The following is a 13,831-nucleotide window of genomic DNA, read 5'->3' on the forward strand; positions in this document are numbered from 1 at the left end:
CGGACCCGGCCAGGCCGCACCAGCGACTCAGGCAGACGTGAGGACGCCGTTACTAGGCAACCGCCCTGGCCACGCCCCCAAAGGGGCGGGATCGGGGCGGGCCCTGGGTCCTAGTGCCCACCCGCGCCGTGCTCCTCTATCCCCCTCCTCCCCCGGGATGGCGGCGTGGGCGTTGCTGGCGCTGGCTCCGGTGGCGGCAGGTAAAGGGCTGGGGGGGGCCGGTCCGGACCCCCGGGCACCCTCCGCAGCCCGACCGGGCCCTTGGCACCCGAAAGCCCCGTTTGGGAGCCCTTGGCATGGCCTAAACCTCACTTCGATGCCCTTGGTACGCCCCAGACCCGCTTCAATGCTTTTAGCACCACCCTTGGCCCCGCTTTGAGGACTTTAGCATCCCCTCAGCCCCTTTTGGAGCCCTTTGCATCCCCCTCAACCCTGCTTAAACACCCTTTGCACCCTAAACCCCATGTCGATGCCCTTGGCACCCCCAGAGGCCCACTCTGAGGCTCTTTGCATCCCCTAAATCCTGCTTCAGTGCCCTTTGTAGCCGCCCTGACCTGCTTCACTGCCTTTGGCACCCCTTAGCCCTGCTTTGACACCCTTGGCACAACCAGAGCCCCACTTCAGGGCGCTTGGCATCCCCTAAACCCTGCTTCAACACCCTTGGTACTGCCCCAGACCCGCTTAAATGCCTTTGGCCCCACGTCGAGCCCCACTTTGATGTCCTCGCTGTCCCTCCAGCCCCAGTTCAGGGCCCTTTGCACCCCCAAAGCCCTGTTTGATGCCCTTCGCATACCCAGAACCCCACTTCACGTCTTGCCCTCCTCCGAACCTCACTTTGATGCCTTTGGTACCACCCTCAACCCCACTTCCATGCCCTTGGAACCCCCCAGCCCCTCTTTGAGCCCATTTCGGGGCCCTTGGCATGCCCTAAACCCCGCTCCGCCGCCCTTGGCACGCCGCTGCCCCGTGGGACGATGCTTTACGTAAGGCGGGAGCTGCATGCGGCTCCTCGGCGCGTCCCGTGGGCTCTGCTCCCTTCCCTCCTCCCAGCCGCTTTTTATAGCTCCAGCCTCTTCCCCGGCGCCTCACTTTGTACTTCTCTCCCTCCTCCAACTCATGGCTTTATGTAACTCGTCCTTCCCAGAGCCTCGGGAAGGGGCTTGGGGACCGGCTGCTTCCACAGAGGCTGAGGACATCGCGTCCAAGCCCTGCACACGCTGCCCTGACCCAGTTCCAGTGTGGGTTTCTGTTCACACCCTCAGAACGGGGCTTTTGGGGGTGCCAGGGCTGAGACCGCTGTTCCCTCCCTGCTTTTGCCGGTGCCGCATTCCTGGTGCTTCCCACCCCGCCATGTGCCAAGCCTGCTTTAGCAAGGGGAAAGTATGTCAGAACATAGTTATTAGCAAGGCTGGGCTGGCAGAAATGCTGTTATTAGAAGAGTTCTTACCGCAATCTGTACCCAAACTATGTATAACACAAGCTCCTGGGCTTTGGGACGTGACTTGGGCTCTCCTGGGGATTCAAACTCAGCCACTTCCTCATCTCCTTGGTGATTTCAACCACCTTAAGGTTGACCAGACCCAAAGGAAGCTCTAAATTAAGCTGGATCTCAAATAATCTGTATTTCAGAAGGACTCGGAGGCCTTGCAGAGGAGTTTTCCCTTTGCTTTTTCCTCCTGGAGCTCATGGTTGGTGCTGTCTGCTGGTTCCAGGGGCAATCCTCAGCTTTGCATCCTACTATGGCGACCACATGGTGCTGCAGAAGGAGCCGGCGGGGGCCGTGGTGTGGGGCTATGGGGAGCCGGGGGCTGCGGTGACCGTGGCTCTCTCCGGCGATGGTGGCCTTGTCCTAATGAAGAAGATGGCACGAGTTAAAGGTCAGTGCTGGACCCTCATGGGCAGCTGGGGATGGTGAGTTTGGAGCCAAGAAGCACATGGAAGCCCACATTGGAGCTGCTGGTGGGGCTCCATCACCTTGGGGTGAGCTGTCCTCAAGGCTGTGAGGGCTCAGAAGCATCTCAGTTGGTGGTTTCCTTCCCTGCACAGGGAGTTGGGGGGCTGCTCCTCACCTTTCTGGGGGGGCAGGGGATGAAATCACTGCCTAAATGGCTCCTCCACAAGCTGGGGAGCCTGGAGGTGTCTTGTGATAGAGCAGTGATCGGCTGCTACCGGAGATCTGCAGGATCCAGCCTGAATCAGGCCAGAAAATCCACGCTAAGCTCCAGCAGAATATCTTTACGCCTCGATTCGGCGCCTCTAAAATTAGCTGGAGACATCTCAGTGTCACACACACCAAGCTGCTCCTGTAATCCCAGTTCCTCCCAGCAGCTTCTGCTCTGACACACATTTGTCTTGGAGATTTTTCTGCTTAACCCCTCCGTTCCTGCAGGAGGAAGGACCCTCTGATGGTGGAGAGCGTCCAAACCCTACTTCCCCACCCAGCCCTGCAATGGGGCATCTTTCCCTTGTTACCTGTCCATCCCCATGGGTTGTTGGCCGCCCATCCAACCTCTTTGTGAAGGTCTTGGTGTCTTCATAGGGATCAGGAAAGATAAGCACCATCCTCTTCTTCCAGAACCTTCTGGGACATGGATGACCATCCTGGACCCTATGGATCAGGGTGGTCCCTACACGCTGACAGCCAGGCAAGGCTCGGAGAACGTGACGCTGAGGGACATCTACTTTGGGGACGTGTGGCTTTGCAGCGGGCAGAGCAACATGGTCATGACAGTCCTGCAGGTAAGACCCATGGCATGGCATGGTCCTGCCGGCACAGGCAGGGAAGCACCCCACATGCTCCCAACCCTTCCCTAGATCACCAATGCCAGCCAGGAGCTCGCTGCCACCCCTCGCTATCCCTATGTCCGTGTCTTCGCTGTGGCTCCATCCCGCTCTGACGTGGAGCTGGAAGACCTGGAGCGCATTGACTTGCCCTGGTCCATCCCAACAGCTGGTGAGGACACTGTTCCTTCCCCAGAAAGCCTGGAAGTGGGTTCCCCCCACCCTTTTCCCATTGCAGCCTGATGTTTCCTGAACAGAGAACCTGGGCCATGGGAATTTCACTTACTTCTCGGCTGTCTGCTGGCTGCTGGGACGTTACCTCTATGATGCTCTGAGGTACCCTGTGGGGCTGGTGGAGGCAGCCTGGGGGGGAACCCCCATCGAGGCCTGGTCCTCCCCAAGGACTCTGCAGGCATGTGGGCTCCTGGAGGACATGAGGAGGTGAGAGAAGATGCAGTAAAACACCTCCTACCCCACACCATGATGCTCTGGGGGAGATCCTCCATCCATTCCCATTCCACCTCCTCTCCTAAAGCATTCCCAGAGCGCTCCTGTCCCACCAAATCACACAGACTGGTTTGGGTTGGAAGGGACCTTAAAGCTCATCCAGTTCCAGCATGCTGCTTCAGGCCCATCCAAGCTGGCCTTGAACACTAAGATGTGAAGCTGAAGGACACCTCCTGCCTCTAAGGAGGGGGATGTCCAAGTAGAATCATAGAATCTGGGAATGGTCTTCCCTCTCCATGCATCATTTTTCTCCCTCTGGATAAACCCTTTCCTGTGCTGAGAGTGTAGGGCACATCTCAGGGGGAAAAGGGGAAGAGGGGGACCCCAGGGCTCCCCTTTTGCACGGTGTTTGCTTTAACCATGCAGGGTTAAAGGGATTCAGGTCTGGCCTCGTGTTTTCTACCCTTTTAGCCCAGCTTTGCCTCCCAGCATCTCCCCACACCAGCACTTCTCCGGCCCTCAAACACCTTCTGTGCTTTGGAATGCTATGATCCACCCACTGCTCAACATGACACTGCGGGGGATCGCTTGGTACCAGGGTGAGCCCCTGTTATCCTCACTATGGGGTGGAGCAGCCTCCACTATCCCACTGGGTTCACTCCAGCCCCTCTCTGTTGGATACAGGTGAGGCCAACGCCTTCCTGCACACAGACCAATACAACTGCACCTTCCCCGAGCTCATTGCTGACTGGCGCCAGGCATTCCATGTGGGATCAGCTGGGCAGAGCGAGCCACTCCTCCCCTTTGGCTTCGTGCAGGTGAAGAGGGGGTGAGGAGGGGGCTTACCCATCCTTTAGCATCATGGAGCCGCTTCCAAGGTGCAAGGGGATGCTGTGAACACATGAAGAGGTCCTGCCAGCGGTGCTGCATCCCAGTGGATGGTGTTGGGAGCGATGGAAGAGACACTTCCCGAGCTCCACACCTTGCTCTGCCTTGCAGTTGTCCACCTACCGCCAGCAGAGCCCCCAGGACAGCTTCGCCCGGCTCCGCTGGCACCAGACAGCTGATGTGGGGGTCGTTCCCAACGCCAGGATGCCCAGAACCTTCATGGCCGTGGCAATGGATCTCTGCGATGAGCACTCACCCTATGGCAGGTGAGTCCTAGGGGGATGATAGTGAATGGATAGAACCATGGAATGGTTTGGAGGGGAACTTAAGCTCATCCAGCTCCAACCCCTGCCACGGGCAGGGACCCCTTCCACTGGAGCAGCTTGCTCCAAGCCCCTGTGTCCAACCTGGCCTTGAGCAGTGCCAGGGATGGGGCAGCCACAGCTTCTCTGGGCACCCTGTGCCAGCGCCTCAGCACCCTCACAGGGAAGAGCTTCTGCCTAAGAGCTCAGCTCAGTCTCCCCTCGGGCAGGTTCAAGCCATTCCCCTTGGCCTGTCCCTACAGGCCCTTGTCCCAAGCCCCTCTCCAGATTTCCCCTTTAGGCACTGGAGCTGCTCTAAGGTCTCCCCTTCAGGAGCCTTCTCTTCTCCAGGCTGCCCCAGCCCAGCTCTCAGCCTGTCAGACTGAGATGAAGCTGTAGGAGAGCAGCTGTAGGATGCAGCTGAAGCTGTAGGACACCAACCCCACCTCCCTCCCTTTCCTTGGCAGCATCCACCCCCGGGACAAGCAGAACGTGGCGCATCGCCTGCAGCTGGGCGCTAGGGCTGTGGCATACGGGGAGAAAAACCTGGTTTTCCAGGGGCCATTCCCGACTCGGGCTGTTGTGGAGGTCACCAGGGCTCTGCTGAACATCACCTACAGCCAGTGGCTGGTGTGGCGCCGGAGGGACACGGCAGCATTTGAGGTGAGGAGGGGGGAGAAGCTTCTCCCCATGGCTGCAAGGTGAAGCCCGTGCTCAGGGAGGTGTCTCCCCTCTCTAGGTGTGCTGCTCCAGCCCTGTGTCCCTGTGCAGGTGGCTGCCAGCTCCCATTGTGGCAGTGGGGTCTCACACGGTGACACTGGCCCTGGGTGGCTGTGGGACACTGGTGCTGGCCCTGCGCTATGCCTGGGCTGAGTGGCCCTGTGAGTACCAGTCCTGTGCCCTCTACAACACCCAGGGCCTGCCTGCGCCCCCCTTCCTCCTGGAGACCCTGAGGAGCTCCAGCAGAGATGGAGAGATGGAGCTGCTACTCCTGCACCCCAGCTCCTTGCTGTCCTTGGGGATTTAGGGGCTCTCCTGAGGGATTTAGGGCTCTCCCAAAGGATTTAGGGGCTGGTGCAGGGAGCTCAGGCCTCTCCGAGTGGCTCCAGGCTGTTGGCACAGTGCCCTCCCGATTCAGGGAGGCAGCTGGCTTGGTTACAGCCTCCCTAATTAAACATCTCCAGCTCCTCTTTGGCCTGAAGTCAAGGCTGCAGGGGGAAAATATAGGCAATTTAAAAGGAAATTAATGAAGAATTGTGTTAAGACAAGCAGCAGGATGGGAGCTGAACCCCTCCCTGCCATGGAGCTGGTCCCTGGTCCCCCCGCCAGGGACATGGGGTGCTGACCCCCATGGCACGGTGCTCACAGGGTCCAGGACAAGCCTGTGGTGAGACCACAACCAAAGGGTCAGACTGGGGCTGGGACACGGAGCTGCAGAGGTGCCTTCCACCTCCTGCTGTTAATAAAGAGTTAATAAACCAACTCGAGTTATTCCTGGATCCTTCTTTTCCTTCAGAGGAGCACCCTTTAAGTGCTCCATTCCCACCCTCCTGCTGCATTACCAGGAAAATGTGGCATCCAGCCTTTGGAATAAGACATCTGAGAGTGGCTCTTCACCCTCACAGGGAAGAACTTCCTCCCAACAGCTCACCTAAATCTTCCCTTAACCCTTTTTTTTGCTGGAAAACCATAAGAAAAGGGATCCCAAACACAGGAATAACGCGGGGGAGCTCAGCCCCGCCGCTGCTGTCACGTTACAGACATCACCTCACCAGGCTGTCTCCAAACCAGAGTTTAATGTGCTCAAGGAATGCTGGCAATAAGGAACTGAATCCAACTGGATCCCAGCTGCTCTGCCTGCAGCCTGCTCTTGGGGTCAGGCAGAGCCGAGTGAGTCCCGAGAGGCTTTTCCCATTGCTTCCACTCCAGGCTTCATTTCTAGACAAAGAGGAGGAAGTTAGTTATTGGGGTGATCACAGACTGGGGTCTTGGGCTTCCACCACCAGTTGCCAGTAGCCCAAGAGCCTGTTGTGCTAGCCCCGTGGTTGCCATGCCAACAAAGATGCTAAATACAGCAATCTGGGGGGTTTTGGGTGGTTTTCTCATTGGAAACCAAAACCCCCAGGGCCAGGAAAGGAGCCCAGGCCTCCTGGCTCCCATCCTGCTGGGATGAGACAGGATGAGCTGTCTCCCAGAGCCTAGAAACCACTGCTGGGGGGGGTCAGGTTTTGCCCAGAGCTTGGATTTAAGTGCCAAACTCTCCGCTTTCTGTTCCTATAGCAACTCCTGCCCACGCGTGGGCTCGCAGTAGCATCGCATCCCGGCTGCCAGAGCCCATTCCTGGCTGGAAACGGAGCTCTCAGCCCCACAAATCCCCCCCAAAACCTGCAGATCTTGGCCAAAGGGTTTAGGGCTTTAATGGTGGATGGATCCAGCCTCACCCCCAGGACAGGATCTTGCATGTGGGAGCCAAAAGGAGAGTGAAGAAGTCATCTCTACCACCAAATCCTACCTGGGGCCCTGCCGTTGGACTGGGGCGTGCTGCCATCAGGGGCACAAGCATGGTGGTGTTTGGGCTTGGTGGTTTCCAGCCCTGCCAGCAGCGTCATGAAGTCAATGACAGTGTCGATGTCCTCCTTGTTGGTGGTGGCTTCCCTCAGGGCGCTGACAGCATTGAGGCGGCTGAAGGACGTCAGCTTGGAGATGTTGGCGCGGAGGAAGAGGAGGATGACGTTGAGGTCGTTGACGGGGCAGGTGAGCATCTTGCGGCTGAGCAGGTCGAAGGCAGGCAGCATCTCATAGACAGAGAGCAGCCCCTTGTCCCACTGGCAGAGCTGCAGGGCGTTGTAGATGACCACGGGTATGAGGAGGACATAGACACCACCAACCGAGAGGCTGATGAGCTGGAAGATGGAGAAGAAGACCAGCTTGCAGGGGATGAGTGGTGGGATGTGGGGTTCCGCCTGGAGCAGCCCTGTTTTGATGGAGCAGTTGAACTCATCCTGGAAGAAGATGTTGAGGTGGAGGAAGACCAGGTAGAGGCAGGTGGCAGCCAAGAACACGAGCAGCAGCAGGTTCCTCAGGATGTAGATGAACACCAGGGAGTGAGCGCGCTGCTTGCAGGTCAGGTAGCGCTCCAGCAACGGGAACTCAAAATACCTCTCCTGGCGGGCCCTGGGGACACAGAGGGGGGTTAGAGCCACCCCCCAAGCAAGTCCCTTAACCGAAGCCCATCCTGAACGTGGCCACAGCCACAACACCATGGGGAGAAACAGCAGTGGGATGAGGAGGCTTCCCAAGGGCCTCACCTCTCATACTCCTCCCAGAAGCGCTCGGGCTCAGCACTGGCCTGCTGCACCTTCCTCATGTGCTGCACCAGGCGCACGGAGCGGTTGTAGGACTTGTCCAGCTCGTCGATGATGAAGAGGAGGTCGGAGTGGAGGGCAGGGGCGGCCGCGTAACGCCACAGCAGGTATGGCAGGTACATGAGCACCGCCACCACCAGCAGCGAGTAGGGGAAGACCTGGGGGAAAGGAGATAAGCAGAGGAGTTGCTTCAGCTCTGCTGCACACCCAGGTGGGACCTGAGGGCACCCAGATGTGAGCTGGACATGTACCTTGAGAACCCACAGGGACTTGGTGACAGCGTGTCCCTCGGTGTCCAAGCCATGGTGGACAAGGGAGTCCCAGCAAGCCGTGTCGACATAGGCTGACTGCTTCCCAGTGAAGTTGGTGGGGGAGAAGCAGCTGATCTGTGAGCCTGGGGTGAGCAGAAGGGTGTACCTCAGCCATGGGGGTCCAGGGAGGGTGATTACATGTCAGGCATCACTTGGAATTACAAACCCCCCTTTTTCCAAGTCATTTTGTAGCTGTCCTTCCCCACTGCTGCATTTTCCATCACTTCCCAAACACAGACCCTTTGAGCACTATGGGGCAATTAGAGATGAGCCAGAAACCAAAGTCAAACCAAACCCTCACAGGCAGCAGCAGGACATTGGCCAAGGCCAGATTTAGCCTGAGGTCACAACGCTCCATCAATGAAACCCTTTGTGCTGTCCTTCAGTGTTCAAAGCCAGGTTGGACAGGGCTTGGAGCAACCTGGTCTAGTGGAAGGTATCCCTGCCTGTGGATGAGCTTTAAGGTCCCTTCCAACCCAAACCAGTCTGGGATTCATCCTATGATTCCTGTGGGATGTATTCTCTGAGCTGCCCTGCCACCACCCTCCTCCTCCTCACCAGCAACACCCAAAGGGGTTGGGGGCAAGCAGCTGAGGTGGGGCATTGATCCACCACTGGTGCTGGGGTTTAGCATGGCTATTCCCAGCTTCCCCAGCAACCAATAATGCATTAAAACCAATCAATAAACATCCCTGAGGCAGAATGATTCCTAAACCAGCATTGCCAGGCTGCCCCACCTGGGACCACAGCCACATCGGTGAGACCACAAGTGTTTCCCAGTGACAACCAAACCGTATCCTGAAGATTCCCATTCAAAAACCAGGACTCACCAGCAGAGAACTCCCGGGCGAAAGCCAGGGAGACGAGGAAGAGGGGAAGCCCCACAGTGATGAACTTGAGGAGGCGATCGCTGGGCAGCTCCAGCCGCAGGCCCTTGGCTCGGGATCCGCCGGGATCTGGGAGGAGAGCATCGGAGAGCATGTACTCAGCGGCTGTGTGCGAGAGGGACATCTTTGTATGGAGGAAGAGGAGACGATGCTGCTGCTGCTGCTGCTGCCTGGGGGCTCTGGTGTCGTCTGAGGTGTGCCCAGCTCAAGGAGTGGCTTTGTAGGGCTGGAAGCATCTCTTGCCAAGCCATCCCTACCAGGCAGCTGGGATGAGAGCTCAGGCACCGCCTTGAATCCACTGGTAATTACAGGGGGAAGCCTTTTCCCAAACAGCACGGCCTGAAATAGAAAACAAACCCCCAGGCAGCCGTGGCAGCAGGCTGGGAAGGCGGAATTCCAGCCTGGCTCTGTGTGGTTTTGCATCCCTCTCTCATAAGCAGATGTATTTCTGGGTGCTTTTGAGGAGGGTGGGGGGTCCTCAGCTATTTTCACCCGCTTGAAGCACAGGGTGGTAGGGCACAGGGTGTTACCCTACTGGGACACCCCACCAAGGTATGTGGTAGCCCCACAGGCGACAGAGAGCCTTTTCCAGCACCTAAACCAACTTGTGCTTTGGGGACAGGCCAAGAGACACCAAATGCTGGTGCTGCCATTCCTCAGCTTTTCAATCTTGGGGCACAGGGGAAGGAATCTGGCTTCGAGGCAGCTCCCGAGGGAGAAGGATGCTGATAATGGGATCTAGAATTGGAAGGGGCAGAGGGACAGGAAAGTCTCTCCCAGCAGCATATGCTGTGCCCAAAAACAGCACTGACACTGCAAAGGGAGTCCAGGAGCTGTGCAGCCTAGCCAAGCAGAGGAATTCCCAGCCCAGCCGTTGCCAAATTGCACTTTTCATGGACTTTCCAAGGAAGGGACTCTCCAAATTGGAGCACAGAGTGCCAGGGTAGGCACTCTAAATGGCTCTGGAAGGCCGAGTGACAGTCCTCAAATGGGACTGCACCAATCAAACCTGCCCGGGACCAAGCACAGAGACACAAAGCCCTTCACCTCGGCACCAACAGGACCATTTATTGCTCAGAGACAAGTTCCAATCACGACTGGGCAAAGCCCAGTTTCTACACAGCCTCATTTGACCAAACTAGTGTCTCTTCAGTGTGCCCAGCTGCTTTTCTGTACCAAATCAGGGCAAGAAGCACCCACAGGTACCTGGTTTGGAGCCCAGTACCAACAGAGGAGGTGTCTGGCAAGCAGCAGGGACTGTGGACTTCATCTCACCGCTGTCTCCAAGGTGGACACTGCTGACAAGCACCAGGATGCAGCACTACACATGCCAGGGATGTGGAGATCCATGCCACCTCTCCCTTCCTGCCCTGTTAATCTTTGTCAAAGTCCAGCTCCAGGTTCCTCAGAGTCTTGTGGAAGAAGAGGGGTGGTTTGCAGACGAGATCCAGCCGCTCGCCCAGGGGCAGGGAGAGCCGGTGGGCATGCAGGTGGAGCGGGAGGTGGCGAGCCTTGCTCTGCTCCAGCTTCAGCCTCTTCAAGGTGACTTTAGGAAGCTTCTGTGGTGAGGACAGAAAAGATCCTTTCTGCAACCCCAGCTCTTCAGACAGCACTTGGAAACCCCAGCTCATGGGGAGCTGGGAAACACATGGGCGCTGCTGCAAGTGGATGTGGCTCTGGCTGCCCACCCAGCCCTGGACCTGCCTTACCTGAGGTGCCAACTTGCTCCAGTGGGAGTATTTGTGATCCCCCAGGATAGGGCAGCCCAAGCCATAGGCCAAGTGAACCCGGATCTGGTGCTTCACCCCTGAGGAAGAAAAGGAGAGAGGAGAAACATGACAACCAGCCGTGCCAGGCCTCAGCTCCCATCCACCACCCAGAGGATGGCCCAGGAGCAAACCAATGCCCAGGGATGGCTTATCAGAGTCGTGTAATGGTTTCTGTTGAAGGGACCTTAAAGCTCATCCAGTTCCACCCCCCTGCCACAGGCAGGGACACCTTGCACTAGAGCAGCTTGCTCCAAGCCCTGTCCAACCTGGCCTTGAACACTGTTGCCCCAGAGCTGGATGAGGACTGCAGGGGGGGGCCTCCCCAGAGCATAGCAGAGGGGGAGAATCCCCTCCCTTGACTGCTGCTCATGTGACTATTCCCAGATCCTTGTCCCAGATAGGATTCTTATCCTGTCTAACAATGAGTTCCCACTTCCAGCACTGCTCTTGGCTGCACAGCCACACAGAAAGCAGCTCACACGATGCGGGGCCACCCATCCAGGCCTCACCGGTGATGGGCTGGAGCTCCAGCAGCGAGCAGGCAGCAGAGCTGGCCAGGAGCCGGTACCGTGTCACGGCGCTCTCAGCACTCCGGTTCCTCCGGATTCTCACCACCTTCCCATCCTCTGGAGACATGCGGTAGCTGGGGGCCAGCGTCCTCTGAGCAGTGACAACAGGGTGAGCCCATGGGGAGGCAAAGGAAAGAGCTGGGGATGGGGAGCATGAGGATGAGAGGATGCATGGCTCACCTTGTAGTGCGACTGGTGGCTCTGCACCTCCTTCTCCACGATGGGGATGTCCACGATGCCCTCAGTGGGGTCTGGCTCCCCCAGGCTGATTGCCCTGGGGAGGGAAAGCAGAAGTCTGTGGGTGTTGCTCCAGCATGAAGGGATCCCTCCCCTCAGCCCTTCTCCCCAAAGAGGTGGGTAAAGAAGACAAGCCACCACTTCGACAACACGCCCAGGGGACAGCCCCTTCAGAGCCACTTGTCCACCCACATGTTTCCTACCAGTAGATCTTCTCCACCTGACGAGTCTTGAAGAGAAGCCGGATCCTGTCTGCTGTCTCTTTGCTCCGCGCCAGCACCATCACACCCGTGGTCTCCTTGTCCAGCCGGTGGCAGAGGTGGAGGGGTTCAGCCTTCATGTTCTCCAACATCTTGGCCAAAATTGGCAGCACATCAGTGATACAATTCTTGATCCCAGGGCCACCTGCAAAACCCGTGGGCAAAGCAGTCAGGGGGAATGTTCACCTCCCATGTACCCTAAGTTAGCCCCCGAGTGTGAGATGGAGGCTGGGATCTAAAGGTGACATCCCTCCCAGGGCAGGGAGGCCATGGGGATGATAAGGGGGCTGGAACAGCTCTGCTCTGGAGCCAGGCTGAGAAAGTTGGGGCTGTTCAGCTTGGAGAAAAGAAGCTGCTTGGAGACCTCAGAGCAGCTTCCAGTGTCTGAAGGGGGCTGTAAGGATGCTGGGACTGTAGCAATAGGACAAGGGATGATGGGTTCAAACTGAAACAGGGGAGACTGAGATGAGCTTAGGCAGAAGCTCTTCCCTATGAGGGTGCTGAGGCGCTGGCACAGGGTGCCCAGAGAAGCTGTGGCTGCCCCATCCCTGGCAGTGCTCAAGGCCAGGTTGGACACAGGGGCTTGGAGCAAGCTGCTCCAGTGGAAGGGGTCCCTGTCCGTGGCAAGGTGAGCTTTAAGATCCCTTCAACCCAAACCAATACTGTGATTGTATGATTGAGACAGAGGCTCCCCTGTCAGTGCCATGGAGGCCACTGCCACCCCACGGCACCGCTGCATACATGGCCAGCTGCCCCTCACCGTGCACAGGCAGCCCGTAGGGTTTGTTGATCACCACGATCTCCTCGTTTTGGTACACTGTTGCCTGCTTCAGCATTTTGGCCAGGACGTTGGGGTGAACGTGCTGCAGCCCCGCGCTCACCATGGCCAGCTTCCGCACCCGCCTCTGCGCGGGGTCTCTAGGGACCTGACGAGACAAGGCACCGAGAGCGCTGAGGGATAAACGGGCTCCCACAGCGCCTGCCTGCACCGCACGTCTGACCGCGGTGCACGATAGGAGCTGGAGTCCCGCTTCTCAGGGCCCGGTCCCGCCCCGCTCACCTCTCGCTGCTTTTCCTCCCTCTTCCGCTCTCGCAGCCGCTCCGCCAGATACTCAGCTCGCACCGGCCCCTTCTTCTCCTCCGCCGCTGCCCTCCTGCTGCCGTAGCCGCAAAAGGTGCGCGCCGCCCGGGCCAGGCCCGCCACACTCCGCCGCAGAGCCCCGCCGCTGGCCGCCGCCATCTTGCTTCCTCCTTCTTCCTTCCCCTCGCCTTTTTACCGGCCAATGGCAGTGGCACGGGGGCGGCCCTTCAGCCCTCTCGCCCAATCGGAAGGGGCCATCGAGTTGAGCGAGGGCTGTGCCGCCCAATGGTGTCGCTGCGCAGGGCGGCCTCAGCGGACGGCTCCGCCTCAGCCCTGGCGGTTTGAAGCGCGGCGGCGGCTGCTACCGGTAACGGTCGCGAAGGGAGCACGGGAGCGGCCGGGCCCTCACAGGTACCACGGGGAGGCGGGGGTCGGGCTGGCACGGGCCGGGGTCGCCTCGGTGTTGTGAGGGGGCTGAGGCACCTCCATTCCCCCCAGAGGAGGACCCAGCCGCGTTCCTTGGCACTCCACAGAACCATTAGGCTTGAAGAGCCCTCTGGGGATGAGCCAGTCCAAAGCCACCCAGAGCAGGTCACACAAGAACGTGTCCTTGGTGGGATTTGGATGTCTCTATAGAGGGAGACTTCACAGCCGCCCTGGGCAGCCTGTTTAGTGCTCTGACACCCGCAATGGGAACAAGTCCTTCCTCATGTTGAAGTGAAACTTGGTGTGTTTTACTTTATGGCCGTTGCTCCTTATCCTGGCACTGAGCACCACTGGAAACAGTCTGGCACCATCCTGCTGGCACCCACCTCGTTGCTATTGGTCTGCATTGATGAGATCCCCTCTCAGGCTGCTCTTCCCCAGGAGCTCCCACAATCTCTCCTCATCAGAGAGATGCTCCAGACCCCTGAGCATCCCTGTGGCCTCTGCC

At 58.3% G+C, this 13,831-nt stretch overlaps 3 protein-coding genes across 7 annotated transcripts; 1 reads left to right on the forward strand and 2 right to left on the reverse strand.

Annotated features, from left to right (window-relative positions):
* Positions 1–108: 108 nt before the first annotated feature.
* On the forward strand, positions 109–6,935 carry SIAE (sialic acid acetylesterase). 3 transcript variants are annotated; one of them, XM_061368427.1, is made up of 10 exons: positions 109–200; positions 1,713–1,877; positions 2,576–2,739; positions 2,815–2,953; positions 3,039–3,222; positions 3,700–3,827; positions 3,913–4,046; positions 4,228–4,382; positions 4,886–5,081; positions 6,699–6,935. In XM_061368427.1, exons 1-10 carry the CDS (start codon positions 158–160, stop codon positions 6,900–6,902), a joined length of 1,512 nt encoding a protein of 503 aa, XP_061224411.1. In that variant the 5' UTR covers positions 109–157; the 3' UTR covers positions 6,903–6,935. The 3 variants fall into 3 exon arrangements, with proteins under 3 accessions (XP_061224411.1, XP_061224409.1, XP_061224410.1); XM_061368425.1 differs by lacking the exon at positions 6,699–6,935 and adding an exon at positions 5,158–5,909; XM_061368426.1 differs by lacking the exon at positions 6,699–6,935 and adding an exon at positions 5,158–5,909 and having other exon boundaries at positions 3,718–3,827.
* PANX3 (pannexin 3) lies at positions 6,196–10,300 on the reverse strand. Of its 3 annotated transcripts, none has more exons than XM_061368429.1 (6): positions 10,188–10,300; positions 8,925–9,050; positions 8,035–8,177; positions 7,727–7,941; positions 6,931–7,592; positions 6,196–6,356 (listed from the first exon to the last, which is right to left on the reverse strand). In XM_061368429.1, the coding sequence occupies exons 1-6, from the start codon at positions 10,249–10,251 to the stop codon at positions 6,295–6,297; spliced, it is 1,272 nt and encodes a 423-aa protein (XP_061224413.1). In that variant the 5' UTR covers positions 10,252–10,300; the 3' UTR covers positions 6,196–6,294. The 3 variants fall into 3 exon arrangements, with proteins under 3 accessions (XP_061224413.1, XP_061224414.1, XP_061224412.1); XM_061368430.1 differs by having other exon boundaries at positions 8,925–9,320; positions 10,188–10,290; XM_061368428.1 differs by having other exon boundaries at positions 8,925–9,086; positions 10,188–10,283.
* On the reverse strand, positions 10,024–13,071 carry RPUSD4 (RNA pseudouridine synthase D4). The gene is made up of 7 exons (XM_061368431.1): positions 12,877–13,071; positions 12,577–12,742; positions 11,760–11,961; positions 11,500–11,593; positions 11,260–11,410; positions 10,691–10,788; positions 10,024–10,540 (listed from the first exon to the last, which is right to left on the reverse strand). The coding sequence occupies exons 1-7, from the start codon at positions 13,054–13,056 to the stop codon at positions 10,355–10,357; spliced, it is 1,077 nt and encodes a 358-aa protein (XP_061224415.1). The 5' UTR covers positions 13,057–13,071; the 3' UTR covers positions 10,024–10,354.
* Positions 13,072–13,831: the final 760 nt, after the last annotated feature.

This window comes from Neopsephotus bourkii, unplaced genomic scaffold (assembly GCF_033783945.1).
Source record: "Neopsephotus bourkii isolate Nb327-2 ecotype Australia unplaced genomic scaffold, CSIRO-AGI_Nbou_v1 NB_1433, whole genome shotgun sequence".
In the NCBI taxonomy this organism is placed as follows: Eukaryota; Metazoa; Chordata; class Aves; order Psittaciformes; family Psittacidae; genus Neopsephotus; species Neopsephotus bourkii.